Source organism: Varroa jacobsoni, unplaced genomic scaffold (assembly GCF_002532875.2).
Source record: "Varroa jacobsoni isolate VJ856 unplaced genomic scaffold, vjacob_1.0 contig03020, whole genome shotgun sequence".
In the NCBI taxonomy this organism is placed as follows: domain Eukaryota; kingdom Metazoa; phylum Arthropoda; class Arachnida; order Mesostigmata; family Varroidae; genus Varroa; species Varroa jacobsoni.
Genome location: NW_019214928.1, coordinates 1 through 19,418, shown reverse-complemented (window position 1 = coordinate 19,418; position 19,418 = coordinate 1). Strand labels below are relative to the sequence as shown.

The following is a 19,418-nucleotide window of genomic DNA, read 5'->3' as shown; positions in this document are numbered from 1 at the left end:
CTACACAGCTATTGTCAGAGGCCACTTACGGGGCCTACTCTAATGACAAACCAGTAGCAACAGTATAATCGTACTTTGCTTTAACCTGTATTTTTTTTATTCTCTATCCCCCCCGGCGTTCCTTCATGTGTTCGTTCTACGCAGGTACGTGCTTCGTTATGGTTTTTGCCTCGTTGCTCGAATACGCCACCGTTGGTTACTTGGGTAAGCGGATCGCCATGAGGCGTACGCGATGCCAACAAATGGCCAAATTGGCTGAGCAGCGGAGACAGCTGGAACAACTTGGTGATCCTTACAGGCCGGGTCCGTATGGTGGCGCAGGACCACCGTACGGGGGTGTAGCGGGTTATGGAGGTCTATTCTCGCTGGGACCCTCGCGGATGCATACTCCGGGCGCCATTACGCCACACTACGACAAGAGCTGCGTTTCCAGTCCTACCGAGCCCACGCAGCAGCCGCACGACATCTCACCGCCAATCGTCAAGAGCGTCGTAAGCACGACTACATCGACAACTATCTGCAATTTATAATAATTTAAATTTAAAAAATGTGACAAAATTATGAAAAAATATTATTGAAAATCAGCTGGTCCTAAAAATATATGAAACAAGCAACCTATTGCATTCATATTCAATTAGAGACTGATCAGTCAGGTTTGTTAGGTATATTTATATGCATACGGAAAATGAACAAATACTGGTTCCCCGACAAACAAAGCTGATGTATATTTTTAGACAAAAGGGAAAAAAGCAGCATTAACATTCCACATATAACCAAAATTAAAATGAAGGATGCTTTAATATGCGATTTAAAAGTGATACATCATTTGTAGCTAAGGCCCGCTATTCTCCTTGCGACCTATACCTAAACGCAGAGTAGAATGGTACTCGATGACAAGGTCCTGCATACTCATACAATGAATTGTTGTCTTGTTCACATGGCGGATATGCTGTGCACAGTTCCGATCGGCTACGAGGAATAATCACGTGATCGTAAGGACTGTCATACTTGAATCATTGGTGATTTCTTTAAATACCATCAGGATCCTCATGTCCTTCGATTCTTCCGTACAATATGATCGATTATGAAAGGAGCCCTACAACCCTATATATATATATATATATATATATATATATATATACAATGGTAACAAATAGTAAATCAGAAATTAAATCTAATTAAGAATCTAATTAAATCGTTCAGCTTATAAACTTCCATAGAGGCAATTTGGCTAGATCTGTTTTGGTCATCTGCCTCTTTCCTTTGGCTTTGGCCCTGATAAACAACTTTATACATTTCTCTCCTAACGAATCACTAAAATATGAAAAAAGTTACATACATGCACTTCAACATACATATTGTAACTTAGTACGACTTAATACTTCCTTATCTAATAAATAACTTCCATTTCAAAGATGTATACTATTACGAATAATTGACATTTTAAAATTATATTAAAAATAAGTTTTATTTTTATAATTCGCTAATAATATTATTATTAGAAAAGATTGATAGAAAAACTATTGTCTACATTGTTATGAGAAGTGTCTAATAAACGATGCGGTTCCTGGGCAGTTAAATCAACTAGCAATATTTGGTTAAGTGTAAAAGCATCTCTGGGTACAGAAATAGCAGATATACCAGCAGAGTATGATGAGCGTATATAAGAAGTTCGCCTGATTTAGCCGTCTGCACTCGACGCTCTTGCATCACAATACATGGCCTATGCGTGGCTTTTGGCCATCCTTAGGCAAATCATGGAGAGGACAATTGGTAAAAAATCCGATCAAGATATTACCACAGTAACAGTGATTTTTGTAACTGAAATTGGTGACGGAGCGAAGATATTCCCAGCGGCCTTCCTCTTTCTTTGTGCTGTACTGGCGGTATAGTGGAGGTAAGGTGTCAGTGCGTCCTATACAATGACACAAACATCTAGCCAGGATCCGTTCGTCACATGTTCCGTTTTCGTCGAATTTGGGCGGAGCGTCGAAACTCAACGTGGTAACCAGGCTGTTGTTTTTGCAACGGCAACTGGCCTATTATCTCATTACAAACTGGCATTAGGTTTACGACAAGTAAGCTTTAGAGTGTATAGGTTTGCGTAGGAAAATATACGACAGTAGCAAGATATATGTATATATACTGGCGTTTTGTTAAATGGCGAATGGTAGAATCATCGAAAAACGTACCGCGGCTCGATAAAATGAAGCTTACTGCTGATCTTTACTTTATCTGATTCCATCGTACTACGTAAACACGTCCTGGGGTTGAAAACTGCAACGGAACATAATGGACGATACAACTTTGAATGACTTCAACTTTCCAAATGAGAAATCGGGTCAGCGTTATGATAAGCATGCTAACGTCCATTGCTGTAGCCGAGAAAAGCCAAAGTTAATTTCGGCACAATGCTCCATATTCGACAAGTTGTGCACGATACAATAGACAAAGCTTTCATTTACAATATTGTATTTGTATACATTTGTAAGGAGCCTATAAAGCCGATACCGGTGACAACGAATTTCTACCAATAGTCGCTTGTTTAAATTTGAGTAAACTACGCTCAGACATAGTTCCTTTGCCCAAACTAGAAATAAAGTCGATTGCTCCAAAAGCCCAAATACTGGATCCAACACGGCCAGCCTCTTTTAGCCACGTTTGTGGTTACGTATCTACAGCTAGTCCTCATTCATTATCTACATAAGGTTTAGTATGGGAGATTTTCTTTGCTTTGCGCTTCTGTCGAACTGGAAGCTTCAGATAGTTGCGTGTCACGCTCGGCCACTGACGGCTGTATGCGGCAGTTTTGATTTTGTGACGCTTGTATTGTCGGGATATGATATAAAGTATAGGTTATTAGCTGTTACTATAGGCCACGAAGGAATTATGAGACTAATTGGCCCATTTTGTTTACGACGGCCTATCGACATGACCGTCAACAGTACGTTGTTTCGTTCCTGTTAATGTATTTTTTTCTTTTTCGTCTTTTATCGCATTGTTGAAACTTCATCTTTGGCTTTTGGCGCAGCTTAAAACAGCGTCCTGATTTGCTTGAACGTATAAGGCAATATAATTTTTTTGTAGGTTGTTAGTCGGTACATTTCTGTCGCTCAGTTAGCCGATATAACAATTATCGATTAACTTATTAAATAATCCGAATATTAGACATCGCTGAGACGTCAACCGGTAGCCGGCAAATCGGAACCAAATACTGATACAATATTTGACCATGTATCCAGACTATCTCTACACTAGTTCGAACTCTGTAGTGATTTCAATAAAAAAAAACACGCACATCAGTTTCGGAAACGGCTAGCAGACGACGCGTCTCATACGATCTGCGCCGCTAAACATCGACAGGACAACATTCCAATTGCGTGATCTATGGCCGCCGATCTTGTTTTTATCTCATAGTTATGAACATTTTTATTTATGGTGAATCGGTGCATACACATATCATATGTACTATTTTGGAACTTCTGGATTATCTAGGTTTCTGCACCCAGACAAAATAAATTGTTTCTGAAAGCTCCGCTTACCACAGCTGGCTTAGGTTGCCGGACTACAATAACACATGTTCGATTCGCCGGAGACCTTTGACGTAGAAATATCCACGGATAAACCTAACAGCAGTCGGACTTGTTCTAATGTTTGGCACTACACGGAAGGCTGAAATTACATTTTCGGCCGAGTTCTGTTCGTTTCATTAGCATACCATTTCGGCAGTACTGCTAGAATAATGCTACTGACCGCGGGCCTGGGGCGGCTCTGCGATCAGTCTGGCGCCTCACGCATTTTCTAGTCCTGTGTGACCCTTCCATCACGGCTGTCGCTTCGAAGTCAAGCCAGCTTGAAGATCTCCGCGGTAGACGGGCTTTTGCCGACTTGGCTGGTTTTACTTGGTCTTTTGGCTGTTCCTGTTATAATACACTTTAAAGTGATGCCTCAAAGCAATCGTTTTTCTCTGGGATAAAGGGAAACGACAGACATAGGAGTGAAAAGGAGCGAATATGACTAGATCGACACGGTTCGGACTTGGTACAGCAAACTGACAAACCCACTATAAGGAACGTCGTTTTTCCCTATATTGGCCACATTTCAACAATGCAGCATTCTCCCTAGACATACGTGGATTATAGATGTTACAGAGCGATAGCTTAAAAGCGCCAAAGGACGATCATCGGCATAGGCAAATCTATGCAGTTACATTGCGTCATCAAAGTCTTTGTCTTGAAGTACATACATATAGAATAGTAAGTCTTGAGCCCATTAGCCATTGTCTCCGAAATGCTTGGAGTTCAAGCCGGGCCTGAACCCTATTGTGACTGGAACATGTTGTTTCATTAAGGTCACATGTGCCCATGGTAAAGTGGACGTTAAGCCGTTCCAAGGGACTGAAACTATTTTGGACTGTTTTGCAGAACGAATATTACCAGAGAAGCTATATATATATATTTAAATATACTAGAGAAGATCGGCACGGGTTGGTGCTCAGCTGCCATGTATAATGCATTTTCGGGCAGTTTGAGAGCAAGAAAAAGAAGATCGGGTTTTGAAGTTATCCTATAGGTATTTGTTTGCTAGGCAATGTTCTGTATAAAAATTCTAACCGTTTTAAAGCTTATTCACAGTTTGTTATCCTATATTTTTTAAGGAAGTGTTCAAGCTTTAATTAGCTGCTTGGCAATCTGTTGCATTCGCATTGATGTATGTTATTGGGGTTTGAACATACAAGATGATTGGTGTCACACGTTTGCCTAATTGGGCGCCATGAAAAAGTGGATGATAATAATAATGTTACCTGTTGGTCGGAATAATATACAATCAATGTTCAACTCTATGTCTCAAATCGAGTTAGGCCGACAAAAATACTGCTGGTTTTTTTAGGACTATATACATGATGTGGGCCGCTCGGGATTATTGCCTCACGCTTAGATCTACAGCAAAACGTTTCGAAGCGATGCATATTTAGGCCGGGCTTATTGAATAGTTACCAAGGGAGAAGCAATGGCTGAAGCTAAATATCAGGCATAGATATGTATTTATAAAAGCAAACATCAGACTGTATAGTGAACCGTAGAGTGTATCCTTAAAGATTCGCCTTATCCCCCTTGCTTTTGTATGTATGTGTATTCATGTTGAATTTTTACAGAGCACCTGTCAAGTGTGCCCGACGGCGGCACCCCGGGAGATCCGAGAAGTTTCTACAGCTCCAACCTACATGGTAGGTAAACCTAGGGCTGTAAATTAATTCTATAGAATAAGCAGCATAAACGTTGAGACTATCCATCAAGCAGAATGTTTCTGTCACGTGCATCAAGCTTTTGTTTACCTTTTCCTCTTTGAAATGTAATATCCAAGATTAGAACTCCTTTGGAATTTCCTCAATGACTCCGTCAAAAGCTTTGTTGGAAAAAACCTAATTAAATTGAACTCGATTTGGAACGTCGTCAAGCTTCGCATCGGCATAATGCAGGCAGAATTACCTGTGTACGATTCAGATTTTAACCATCCGTTAAATACCGCTTAGTGAATAGTCCGTGGATGAATGAAGTTCAAAGGCGCAGTGCCATAGAGCCACATACAGATACGTAAATGTAGATGGGTTTCACGTCGCTGGAGTCCGACACGTCACGCCAAGAATAGTTATCAGCAGGCAAAATACATAAGTAGTAATCGTTGATGGTGCCAATCGAAAAGCGCTTCAGCTTACTGCAAACCATGTCGTCCATTTGCATATAAAAATAATTTGCAATGTTTTGTAACCGCTCATTTTTAATTACCAATATATATATATATACATAAAGCTCGCAATTAGACATTGCCTAAACGCACTGACAGCAGATTTTAAGGGCTCCAGCGAGCAAATACTGCATTCGATCTTTCTCTGCAAACAACGTGTTACAGTGTAGTGTTCTGCTTATGGTATTTACATACGTTTATTTAGCGTGCTCTGACCGTGTCGATCTTATCTCTCAGAACTTCTCTAAGTTGGTTCCAGAAGCTACTTACCCGTATACGTACAACAATGCGGAAATTTTATCATGTTTGAACGAGTAACTATGCTAAGGGGGCGGTGCGTGATCGTCACAGAGGCTTCTTTCTCTACAAGGTTTCTGCTTTGGAGCCCTCTAGCTACGCATTTCCCTGTCTTGCCTTCCTCACCATATTTTGCTGTATGCTTCTCTTTTCAATCTCTTGGTGACCCCGTTCTGCCTTTGCTCTGTTCTCGCCTTGTACTTATCCCTTAACCTGTTGGCCTATTTCCCTCCATTCTTATATGCACGGTCAGGGGTAGGTGTGATATCACTGAAAACCGACCTGGGGCTGCGAGGAAGAAGCGGTTACTCCCATCCCTCAGAGCCCACGCTGACTTAAGGTCCAGTCTTTTTGACTATCACGATCCTAGGTCCGTTAGTGACATCGGCGGCCAGTATCTAAACGCAGGCAACACCTCCCCTGAAACCAATGCCCAACTTTATCCTCGAATCGGCAAAGTTCGGCTTCATTTTCTCGACCCAAATCCCTTATCCAGAACCTCACGCATATCTATGCTGAATTGCAAGCCGAGTGATAAGCAAACCCTTTTTTTTGAGAGTCTGCCTCATCGGGACGATGCGACCGAGCAGCGTTACTTCGATAAGCATTTTCGGGTGAATAGAAGATACGAGAATTGGAATTACAGTGTTTGCCAAATGAGTTCAGTGAAACGTACCGTGGACTTAAGCAACTGAGACAACAATTGTGTAGCATGAGTCAGTAGTTCCCCATAATTTGACAGAAACAACAGTAAGCTAGATCAAAATCAATTTCATTTGAGTGTTATGAAATCCAATTTGTAATCGATATTTCTAGTAGCCAAATCGCGTGCCAGAAATAGGAATATGATGCGGGTTTAGCTTTGTTTGTTTATTCAATATGCACATCACGTCCTAACAGCGGAATACGACTAGTTAGGTAGTGAGACCACATGGGCGTGCCGGGTATGTTTATTGCTATCTGCTTGCTTGCCTGCGGCCGTAAGTTTTCTAAATGACAGACGTTACTCAGAGACATTGTCTTACATCATCGTTTTGCGAGTTTATACGGGAACTGTTTACCCGATTTTGACAAGCCAACGACCGTGAAGTAGTTGCTTCTTCCATTTCGATGCTATCTTAGCTTAGCATCCTTGCTGTACAATCGAAGCAATTTGCTGAAAATCAGATATCGAGCCGCCATTTTTTTGTGCACTTCAGCGATCCGAGCACATCGCGTCAGTGATTGAACTAAAAATAAATTTAATAGAAACGATGCGTTGTTGGAAGTCATTGCCACTCTAGATAAGAGTGTTTCCAGCTGCATCGTACTTCGTCCAAACGTCTTTTCTGATAATGGAGGAAAAAACGCCCAACAGCGATGGTAACAATCAGATTATAGTTATTAAAAAAAGATACGATATACGAGTAGTAACAATGATAATAAAACTAAATCAAGCTCCCCTATGGCTTTCAATAGAAGCCTGGAAATCTTTCCTGCTGAGGTTCCTCAATGTAATACTACATTCCTCCGATTCGGAAAAAGTCGATGTGTACTTGACAAATCAGACGTTCGCCACGCGATTGGACCTTAGATCCGTTGCGCGATCAGCCCTTCGTTGTAATCTAAGATACGCCATACCGTTATGCGCCTAACTAGTAAAGAAAAGATGTAGCTACAGGATGAACATCGATGCTCGAATGAAAGGGACGTGTCGGGGCTATACAGATCGACTAATGCTAACTAAAATGCTCTAGGAACCAACGGGAGAATGTTTACGAATGCACATCTTCACCGTGAATGCATTTTGTGTTTACAGTAGTTACCCATCATCATTAGTAAACCCTAAATTCTGGCGAAGTTTGATAAGTCCAGGCCCTTTTTCAGTGACACGATAATTTTGGGTACGGAAATGATAAATAGAGTTTATTATAGGGCATAAAATTGGATGTCTTTACTTAGATGGAGATAACCATATCTCTTGGACCTTCTCCAAACACAGCCAGCCTTGCCAAATCCATATCCCGGGTTGAAAATCTAATAATATCTGGCAGAAGCTAAAAGACAACTAACAGTCAAACATGGCTATATTAAACGCAAACGTGGTCCATGCGCGCATTAGGTAACAATGACCTGCATGAAGGTGTCTAAACATTTGCATGAGAAAGCAGTAGCAGCATTCTGTACGGGGATAGCGTGTAAACAGGCAGTAATATTATTATATATTCGTTAATTTCATTCATACAACTCTAGTCAGAATTGTACGAAAACCTTTTTCCAACGTTTGCCTTCTATTGGGAGAGTCATATGTAGAAACCAAACCTCGTCATCCATATTATGTATGATTACATAAAATACAAATAAGTAAATTATATGCTATTAGTCCAAAACAGAAGTAGAAGTACTAACTTTCCTGTTACCGATTCCCTCGTTTCGACTAACTTCGTATTGCGTTTATCTCCCTGTCCCGTTATGTTTCGGTCTTGCTCCTTCTCTTTGGAACGGCAACATGCCCGAACGTGTTCGTCGACCTTAAGAGTTTACACGAACGCCGGCGAGGTGTACCAGCGGACCCGTGCTGTGCAGGAGCTGTTCTAGGTGGTTTAATAGGAGTCGGTGGGTCGGGTGGAGGCATTGGGATGGGCGGAAGCGGAGGCACGACCCAGAGTTGCGGCTGCCCTTCCCAGCCCACTTTGCCTCCACCCACGTCGACCACCCTAGCGGCCACAACGACAACAAACACGACTATCACCGCACAGCAAGTGGCGCCGTCAACATCGATACCTATGGTGAAGTATCATTATTATATTTTTTTGAAACGTATGGTTTCTTATTCAAAATTTTCTTTGAGCTAGGGTATATATTTACGATAGAAGAATAGGCTTTGACTAGCTGCACGTATCTTAGGGTGTCACACTAGGTGTCATGAGATTAAAAAGAGATATGGCGTCAAGACCCATTATACAGTGCATTCAAAACTAAAGGCAATTTGAACTAACGAATAAACTCTATAATAAAGACGTGATATGAATATTAGTTTTTTCATTACTGTTGTCAAAGGCAAATAGAAATAAATCAGCATATGATCGTGGAATGGAAGTGATGGGCTATTTTTATTGCAGGCCACGGTGTTAGGCATCGCCTATGGCAATAGGCTTAGAGTGATTTGGTCATCGCTGGGTTTTGTAACCTGTCATAGATAAAAAAAAAAAACGAAGTATGAAAAATTATTCATAACACAGTCAACTGGCCTGAGGATAAAGGCAAAATAGGTTGCTACTTCCGACCTAGGTCACCGTAATCACAAAAAATAATATATACATAATTTGCCTCCTGACTTCTCAACGTTCTTATTCACAACTTTATCTACATAAACGAATTAGGCTATTTACTATCCAGAATGTATTTCGTTGGATGTTACGAAGTTTTTCCATGGAGTGGTAACATTATAACTCCTTCCAATCAATGCAGTGGCTGTGTCTTAGTGGCACGACTCTCATTAAAAGCTTTAGAGAGGCACAGGATAAAATAGGCTCATTAAGCTGCATTAGTTCTGGCCTCTGCCTTTTCTACTTACTGCTTTCTCTGAATAACATCAGCGAACTTAGTCAGGTCATAATCACCGGTCCATAGAGGAGCATTTTAATGGAGTTATAATATGCGGAAAGTCACATGGGTTAAGTGGTCTTGCGGGCAAATACGAGTTGCGGTTGTAAAAACTGCCCCACCATTTGCGGCGCATTGTAAGTCTTAAGCATCGACGAGCCGACTTAGGGCGACGCTTTCTGAAGCAAGGTAGGCCTGAAACGCGCTTGCTAGAAAATCGACGCTGGGATCATTAGCAGCATTTCCTTGCTACCAACAAACTTTCCGTAAAAGAACGGCGAGGCAGTACCGTAAAGCGGAAAATTATTCAACTTCGAAGTGGACTTCGGTATATGTACCTTTGTCAGGAGCAGAAGATGAACATCGTGTCGTCTTTCTTACCCTCCGATGTCAAAGTAGATTTAGTGAGTTCCGCAGTAGCGGACGGGATTTGGTTGAAGACAACTGGGGGTGCTGGACCTCTTGCGTTGTCGGGCACCATCGGGTGTCTTACCGTTACCATGCGGTAGTGTCTAGGGATGGTAGGATGCAGTAGAGTTGTGCGCGCCTGAACTCTAGTTTCGCTGTGATACCGGGCCGAATTAGCATAGTGTTTATGCGATGTGGCCCTGTGCATTGTCGCTACCGACTTACCCGCTTTTTCGAGTGGCCTTCGGCGTTATGCGGTGGCAACCGCAGAGAGTTTGAAGAGGGCGTTTAGCTATTTCCCTGCTAGTCACTCATCCGCAGGAAGCCGTCTCCCAGCTGTGTATAAAATCAACAAACTTTTGGAGGGACAGGCCGAGTCAAAACCATTTCCAGACGCAGCTTCTTTATGGCAACCCCGCAATGCGAGAACGCGGGCAAAAGATGCGCGAACTTTTTTAAACCTGCCAAGACTTTTATTCCGTGAACAAACGTTACCCGCTACGCTCCCTGTATCTGTAGACGGCAAAACCCGGGGATACTCCGCGGCGCATTCACAAGGTGCGCTCCCAAATATGAATTTATGTGATGAACACACGGTATCATGGTACCATAGTAATTGCGCCTTCTGTAAAACGAGGAAAATACGGAACGATGTATTTGTACAAGCGAAGTAGTACTCATACCAGTAAAATTCGGATAAGCTAAATATTATCTTCAAGGCTTATTCATATAGACTTTTTTTCCGAACGCTACTCTGTTTGGAGGGCAGCCATTTAGCTAGCATTAGAGGGCCTGCAAGCTTTCTGCGGTCGCCAGATCCTATCAGACCCGTATGAACTGGCATGAAACATTCTACTTGAATCGGATTATTTGAGAAAAGTACACGTGACCGCAAGGTAAGTAAAAGATATCAAAAGAAGAGGAGAGGTCGTAGAAATGCACTCGACGAGGTCAGTATCCGAAAAAGAAGCCTGAAACATTAAGTACGCTGAATATAATATCGTCCTCAGACTTGCTAATAGTTGTTGGAACGAAGCGAGCCTACATAGGCCTGCTGGAAAACTCTGCGTGATTTGATGTAGGAATTATCAAAGGGCAACTTAAAACTGAGACGGACCTAGCTGTTGTCGTAACACGCAGTTAAAGTGATAAAACTATTAGAATATATAGAACAGTCAAATTATATATATCGGAAAATGTGATGTGGCTATAAAATCCAGACGAATTTCACTGATTTCTTATCCCCCCCCCCTATGATTTCAAGGATGTTAGCGTAGGACAACAACACTTTTTTTTTATTGTCCAAAACGTTTCAATACTGTGTGTGCTACTGGGCACATTAATCGCCATTCTGCACACTTCTCACTTACCGACAATGATTAACACACCGTGTATTGGATTTTTTTCGTTTCCTGATTATAGCCATACACTATTAAAACGTTATTTCGAATCGGCTTGTTGCATCCTTACAACCCAACGAGTTCATTACAAAGAACAGTTGCTTAACTTTCGATTCGAAAAAAACAAACAATCGTGCACAAGTCACGCCAAATGCATAATTCTTCAATGCAGTGCTCGTATGCCAGAGGCACCAAACCCATACCCAAGGATGGTCCGCTTTAATGTGGTTATGATACATGGCACCATAACATGGCCGTAAGGGCTACCATCCTCTTCCCTTACCCTGTATCCCGCGTAAAGCCGCCGAAGCACGTACATAAATATATAGACTGTAACAGAAACCGTTAGACAGAGACTCTCGAGTTCCAGAGTTCAGTATTTCATTACAGTATCATTATCTGTATTCAGCTAATGGTTTTAGCCGCTCTCGCCTGTATACAAGTGCGTTTTCCTTTCTCAGTCTTGTCTCAGTGAGAAGCGCAGTTGTCCAACCGATTCCTTTGCCGCGAAAAGCTCAGTTGAACCAAGTAGCCGATACGTTCCACACGAGGCGCAAGTGGAGCCAACAACCTTGAATCCCTGCAGTTTCTCACGATCGTTCATGAGTCTGCCACAACGTGTAGCGGCGGTCTTGAATGTTATACCCAAAACATTAATTTCCCCCGCGCGGCGCTCGTGCGCCACTCACATCGTACCTTGGTCGACTCTGCGGTCGACTGGAGTCTCTTTCCCAAGAAAGTTACAGGGCGTGCATTGGGGAAACAACGGATCGTACTAACTTTCCATCGCGGCAAATGGCTTATGTTTGATGACAGAGTGACTGACATTCTAGCCCTTTCATATATGTCACTGCGCTCAGCGCTTCCAAGAAAAGGGGAGAGCTTTCCAAGGCAAAGTAGCTGACCATCACGGTAATTTAAAGGTTAGAACCTTTTTGCCCTTAGACTGTAGGGGGCTTTAATCCTTTTATGGCTGACCAACAAAAGGCTGTTAGCAGTCACCACAGGATAAACGTGTGCGGCAATCTCTCAGAAAACTGCAGGAAGGCTGTAGTCACTGTTTAGCCTAATTGCATTAGCAATCAAATAAAGGTAGTATAGAAAAGTTTCGTCGTTGTTAACGCGTCCATAAAAGCTGCAAATGCTGCTTTGATGCTGCTGCTTGAAATGCAATGCGGTATTTGACTATGATAAGCCTTTTTAAATCCACAAAGAGCCTTCCATTGAGGTTATATTATAAGTCCGATAAGTCGCTTGATGACTTCATCCTTAGAGTATTCCTTGAGAAGCGCGAATGCGTCGTAAGCAAAAATAATCTTTGATCTAGCCAGCGAGACGATTATTGCCTTCTCTAGCAGGGATCACATCTCTTCCTGCATTTCACCGATGACCGTCTCAGATAGTCTTACTTTGTGGGGCTCCATTTGGGCATGGGCCAAGAACATATACATTCTTAATTCACCTATTTTCTTGAAAATTATAATATAATATTTTGTCAGCTTTCTATGGGACAAATGGTAGAAGGAAACATTACTAGGATTCACTTACCTCTTGTAGCAACGGTTGCTCCTAATACCTGCGTTAAATAAGCTCTGGCTCGTACTATTCCACAAGCCCCTAAGAGTTTCCGCAGAAGGCACCCCCATATAACTAACAATTAGCTCAAGGAGCAACTTGACAACATTGCCGGCCTAAGACACGTTAAAAAACAATACAATGCGAGGGAGGGTACGATCTGGTTATATATTTTGATATATATATGTATCTACCCCTTCGCCGGGAGCGAAGACTTTCCAGTCTTGTTTCCAGTAATATTCTTCGGTGCGGAAGTTTTGTCAAATCGTCTCCATCAAAGGGGTGAGGGTCTTCAGGTTTTCAAGGGAAGTTTCATAGGCACTCCTTACACATCTAGAGAGATTTCTTATCTTTAATAGGCCCTTGTTTCCATGGTGTTGATCCACGCTGTTGGTCGATTGTAATCGAATCAAGATGATTCCGCGGTAGATGTGATAAGCTCTGTTGTTACAGTGTTTATAACTCTCTAGTACTTACATTGCTTTACCAACTTCCAAACTCATAATTATTCGGTGGCCGTAGCACATTAAAAGGCAGTGAAACATGCTTATGTTTATATCAATGTAGAGTCTTTGGGGAACACAGCTATGTAGAATTTTTCGCAATGGTCATCTTAAGTATGCATTTGGTCCACATAGCATCCATTATATACATGTGCAATAGGATGGGTACATTTGGAAGCTCAGAACAACGTTTGTCAAATGACTTCGTGATATTTTCACGCAAAAATATTGTGCCGAACGTTGGAAGTTGTTAAGCAAGGTAACGTTGCACAACTTATTTCATTGGGTAAGTACTTTACTAATTTTGGTCGCACCCCTCCTTATGATGTTCTGGTTATGCACTGTGGACAAGAAGCTTCGTGCATTTTTACATAGTTCGTTTTGAATATACCGAGCTGGGTGGTTATGTTTTAAATAGAATCACCTATTTACTTTCATTATTCAACAGTGTAGGCACATTGCAGCTCGTAATGGTGCTTTGTGCCCTTGAGTCTCGCCCGTAGTTTTCTAACCGTGTGACTTTTACTTCACGTTCACGTAACGTACGCAAAAGGGCAGAGGATTATTTCTAAATGGCTTCGTCTCTACCCCCTGCGCCGCTAGTGCCCCGTACCTTACGTTAGGCGCTGCATCACCTTTTATCAAGCCTGAAAATGCTTTGAAAAAAAAAAGGTTGCAATTTATACGAGTATGCAGTTACATCTATAGAGTTTAGATAACCGAGTTAAGAGTCCAGCCGGGTCGAAATAATGGAGTCATCTGCAATAAAGCTTATTACAAACTGAAAGCTTGCACTATACGGAGCTTTATTTGAAGCGAGTTTCAATATGAATCTACTAGACACGACTTAGCAGTTCATTGCAATACGAATAATAACTGTACAGCTCGGAGACGCAAACCTCCAGGACCTTTTTTCTTACTATTACCAGGCTGTATCCGTTCAAAGACTTTAGCGCCGGAACATGGGCAATCCATGCTTTTTATTGAAAAATAAATTGAGACGCTGACTAAACTCTATTTTTCACGCGAATTATTAGTTTGCAGTGAACGGAATGATCTTTTGAATGCAGCTAGGTCCGAACCTACTGGGGCCAATATACCAGCCCTCGAAGATGTGGCGTCGCACGAGATATTCATGCAAAGCGAATATCTATTGTCTATGCCCCTATGTTCACTAAGCTGATCTGTAGAAGTTATGGGCGTATTCTGAGCGCGATGCATGGCGACTCTACACAGTTGAAAAGTTGATTCCGATGCGAAATGTCCCTCCAAAAACCCTGCTGTTTAGGGAAGAACTAAACTATACACGCTAGCCCAACAGTCGGCATCCGACATCACCTGTCCCCACGTCGCCAAGAGACGTAAATACCGCCGAGATTGCGTTATCTGACCCAAGTTCACGTCGATATTTCTTATACATCTAAAGGAACACTGTACACATCTTATTATTTCCTCCACCTGAAGGCGTACCCAGATAATTTTTAGAACTGGTCGACGACATAGGACATTTGAGATTTTATCTTAGTTGGAGAATCATTTTAATGGTTTACCATATTGAATACCACACCTGTTCCACCCGTATCTGCTCACGTGTATAATATTCATTTTCTATGTTACTGTCTGCGTTCAGTAATAATACCGAATCTTTAAGTCCCTGCAAAACCCCACGACTCATTTCCCACAGGCCGTTTCACTACGATGAAGAAAACCAGTCAGCGCGCCCCCGCGCAATGGAACTCACTGTATTTAGGATCGTGTATAAACTGGATGAATTCTAGAAAAGGTGTAGACATGGGGCGACTTGAAATATGGTTCCAAGGGAGCACGAAACGGAAATAAATCGAAGCAAAATTTGCCTGTCTGAGTCAGCCGTTTCCTGCTGTCTTGCTCTTGGCATCAGATTGCATTTTAGGTGTAAGGGGCGGGCATGATTTTTGACGGTACACGGTTTTCAGTACAAAACCCTACGAATGGGTGATACCAAGAAAAGCTTCTCCTCGTGACCCTCCGGTGGGGTCGGTTTGTTGCAGTAAGTTCGGAAATAATTCTTTTAGCCAGTATTGGTGGTTCTAAAAGTATCAAAGTTTCCTTCTCGCTGACTGACTGTTAGGGAACTGCCGCTGAGTGCATCCTATAAACTGGCCTTGTTGTTCTTGAATTCCGCTTTGTATCCAGATCTTGCTTTTTTGCTGGGTCGGAGAAGAATCTGTTAACAGCTTTAAATACAACGAATTTCCGTAAATATTCTCATACAATACCACTGGTGCTTCTTAAAAAGCTATTAATTAGGATAGATCTCGCCTTTATAGAACAATCAACCATGCAATGTACCAATGTACAGGAGCACTTAAGCGGCTTTGGAGGTAACTGTTGTTAACGACCAACGTTGACGGAACTCAAAAACACATAACGACTCCTAGGTACGTCTACTTTGAGACGACTTCTTAGCCTTCAAGAGGCAGAGTACTTGACGAAAGGTACACGTTGGAGGAACAGCTTGCAGACGATATGCAACGATATGTATATACAGTGAGAAGGGAGGAGAGGAAAGAAGGAAACCCGACAAAAATGAAACCGAATGATCTATCATTGTTAGACGATCGAGTCTCTTCTAAAAATGCTACATTTTTGTAGGGAGACTTTTCCGTTACCACCTATGGGTTCAGTCTCATTCATATATATTGTAAACTGTGGTTTTGCTTTATGCACGTACATGCATTCTTCCCGGAACGTCAACACGGCCCTGTTTTGGGATTGACTTCTGAGTGTTGCCCCGTTACTTGAACAAACTATTTCTGCTTGTAGTGTATCTTACTGATTTCGGTATCAAGGGGTAGTAAAGCTGGAAGAAGTAAGACGACAACGTATAGAAAATAGTGCAGCATAAGGATAATTGTGCACTTTTACAGAAGGAAATTAACAAATGAAGCCTTTTTTGCTTTGGATACTTCTAAAAATGCGTTGGTGGAATCAAGATTTTTCGCGGAGCTTTCAGTTGATCCTATTGTTAAAACGCGACAGGGAATTATTTTTGATCCTGCCATCGATCACAGACGTATTTTGAGTTAAGCCATATAAAACGTTAAGTAACAAAGAAGGCATATATGAAAATGTAGCCTTGTGTCGCCGTATTTCTTGATAAATACCATATCTATTAGAGTATGTGTCTTCAGCGTGTCTATCTAGGGATCAAAAAACACGCAACCTGTGAGAGCTTTTATGTAAAACAATAAATAATTATGAAGATCACTAAATAGAGTTCTTCTTTGCAGTATCCAGGTATCTTCCTCAACGAATTAATACTGAAACTTGATGTTGCATCGGATCTTAGAAGCGGTCAAGTAATGTTAAAATGAATTACTATTTGCTTATTAAATTAAATTAAAATTAGGAAATTCTCTAACAGAACGACATTGTACTTCTGTGTGAAAGAGGAATGCTACACTGAGGCGTAAAAATATCGTTACTAATAAACGTATCTAACGATCATCTTTTTCATCTACACCTACGTCTTTCTTGTCTTCAATAAAATGTCGGCCCTTAAAAAGTTACGTTAATTTTCTGGTTGAAAGAACGGGTGGATGCTTGATGTCGCATTCATTTAAAAAAAAAATTTCAAAATTCATATCAGGACAAAGAAGTTAACAGTAAAACATCTTCAGTTAATATCTTCCAGAATTAGTTTGTTATTACTATCAACAGTAATCGACTTGAACAAGTCGGTTTTCTATTAAGGACCACTAACTTTAGTTGAGACGTTAAGTTTCTATCTTGGCAATCAGCACTAATGCAGAGCATTAGCTTTCGTAGAGAACTTACGCAAATTTCCGCGTGAACTACGAAATCAGATGCTTATCACGTTCCGTCACTTTCCATCTATTGTGTTCGGTATGTTGACTGTAATTCGAGGACATTGTTCTTTTCGCCCTCTGAAGTTCTGTCTGTTTCTCGTTATCTCTATTCCTTTTTAGGAGGTTCGTCTACGAATGATTGATTCGAAAGGGAGCGGACTAGGTCTGCTGCACAGAACGACGTCCTCGTTGGAGAACGCCTTATCGCAACCTCCCCCAACTGCCGGCTTATCAATCAGCCTAGGAAATTTGTCGACTGCGCCTGGCAGTGTCGGGCACGGGACGGCATTGCTTCAAGAGCCGATGTCCGACTCGCTAGAGACAGCTTTCTTCAAAAATCCGAATAAATTGTTCGGAGTGTCTCCATCGGATATCGACAAGTATTCGCGAGTCGTATTTCCCGTTTGCTTTGTCTGCTTCAACCTAATGTACTGGATCATCTATTTACATATTAGTGATGTTCTACCGCAGGACCTCGTACCGGATGACGCATCACGGCGGTGAAACGTACCTAACGCGGTGCATCGTCATGGAATCTAAGCAAAAACCTATACAGCTTTACGTTGCTTGCAAGCTCATACACACAGCCTCTCTCCTTATCGATGCTGATGTCGCCATTGTAGCGATCCGGAGACTAACGCGCCGAATACGATACCGTTTGCTACGGCAGGCAAAATCAACAGCTAATAACTACTACTGAAAAATGGCATAGACTGGATAGTAGCTGATCTAGCTCGAGAGACAGCGCCATAATCAATTATATCACAGTCAACCTACCTAATTATATGCAAAGCTGAAAATAACAACGTACGATTTTGTCGGGCAGCAAGCGAATGAACCAATAACAAAATAGCAACAGCACGAAGGGAGCATGAAGCACCAAATTGTAGGAGTTAGAAGAACGGGAATGAAATATTATACAGTAACCAAGTTTCCGCCTCTGCCGCTCGTAGCTAGGTCTCCATGAAAACAAGCATCTTGAGCTAACACGCTGAGCTACATCTCAGATCAGACCTGTAGAAACGGAAATCTCTACCGAAAATTCTATCGTCGACGGAGAAAATCAAGCACGTGTTGTTTTTGTCGTTATTACGCCTGTGGCACCGACAAACAAACGGACTAAGCGGCCAGATCCATAGCTCTGTATTCGGAAAAAGATCGTACAACACACGCAAGTAATGAACTAGTAGAGGAAACAACAACTGGCCGACCCATACGTTCCGGCTGAACAGTGATCGTTTTCTATTGAATGATACCAGGTAGTTAAGCGCGAGCAATCGATAGTGGTGATAACAATGATTATCAACAGAATGTTTAAACGCTGATTAGTGTCCTTACATCGGTCACCCGGTTGGCTGAGATAAAGCCATCACGAGGTTGTCCTAAAAGACAGTGGCCACTACTTTCGAGACAACACTGAATATTATTATAAGCCTAAAAGTACACAATAGACGAGATGAAATCAAAGAATATACTGATACTTGGTATCAAACGAATCGATGTAAGAGGCTCATTAATCAATAAGTCAGAATGACGATGATGGAGAAAAAACAAACGAAACCTTAGGGTACGAGGCATCACAAGTGCCTCGAATGCATGCTGATTCATTCAGAAGAAGCAGGCTGAATGCAAAGTTAAGTGCTAAGGTAAACTAATGAAAGGTTTGCAGCGGAAGCCATCATTACATAAGACAGCAGCGAACCCACTGCTCTGATTCTCTACTACCCCTCTTCCACAGGCTTCGCATAGATGAGAAACCGAAGGAAAGAAAACGAACGGAAAAATGAATCTGGTAAGAATATTAATAGATAACTGGAAAGAGACAATTATATCAATATATTAATTAATACTAACCGTTATTCGTTTGTATAAGATCATAACGTAAGGTCTAAACGATTATGAGTATTACTGTTATTAGGATTATAAGGTTAATATGTTTATTATTATTAAGTAGTAGTAGTACTTGAAGTAGTAGTAGTAGTTGAAGTAGTAGTAGTAGTAGTGGTAGTAGTAGTAGTAGTAGTAGTAGTAGTAGTAGTAGTAGTAGTAGTAGT

The 19,418-nt window shown here is 41.6% G+C and overlaps 1 protein-coding gene and 1 long non-coding RNA gene across 2 annotated transcripts in view; one reads left to right on the top strand and one right to left on the bottom strand.

Moving 5' to 3' along the window:
• The window catches only part of LOC111272696 (gamma-aminobutyric acid receptor subunit beta), a gene marked incomplete at its 5' end in the record, with an annotated part of 36,806 nt that extends 17,457 nt beyond the window's left edge, over positions 1-19,349 (top strand). The window contains 4 exon segments of the mRNA XM_022854276.2: positions 145-491; positions 5,156-5,227; positions 8,559-8,810; positions 17,485-19,349. Coding sequence (XP_022710011.1) covers positions 145-491; positions 5,156-5,227; positions 8,559-8,810; positions 17,485-17,868 — 1,055 coding nt within the window.
• Positions 384-5,127, bottom strand: LOC147751826 (uncharacterized). Its single transcript, XR_015315808.1, has 3 exons — positions 3,543-5,127; positions 2,193-2,277; positions 384-517 (listed from the first exon to the last, which is right to left on the bottom strand). It is a non-coding gene; the product is annotated as an uncharacterized LOC147751826 (long non-coding RNA).
• Positions 19,350-19,418: the final 69 nt, after the last annotated feature.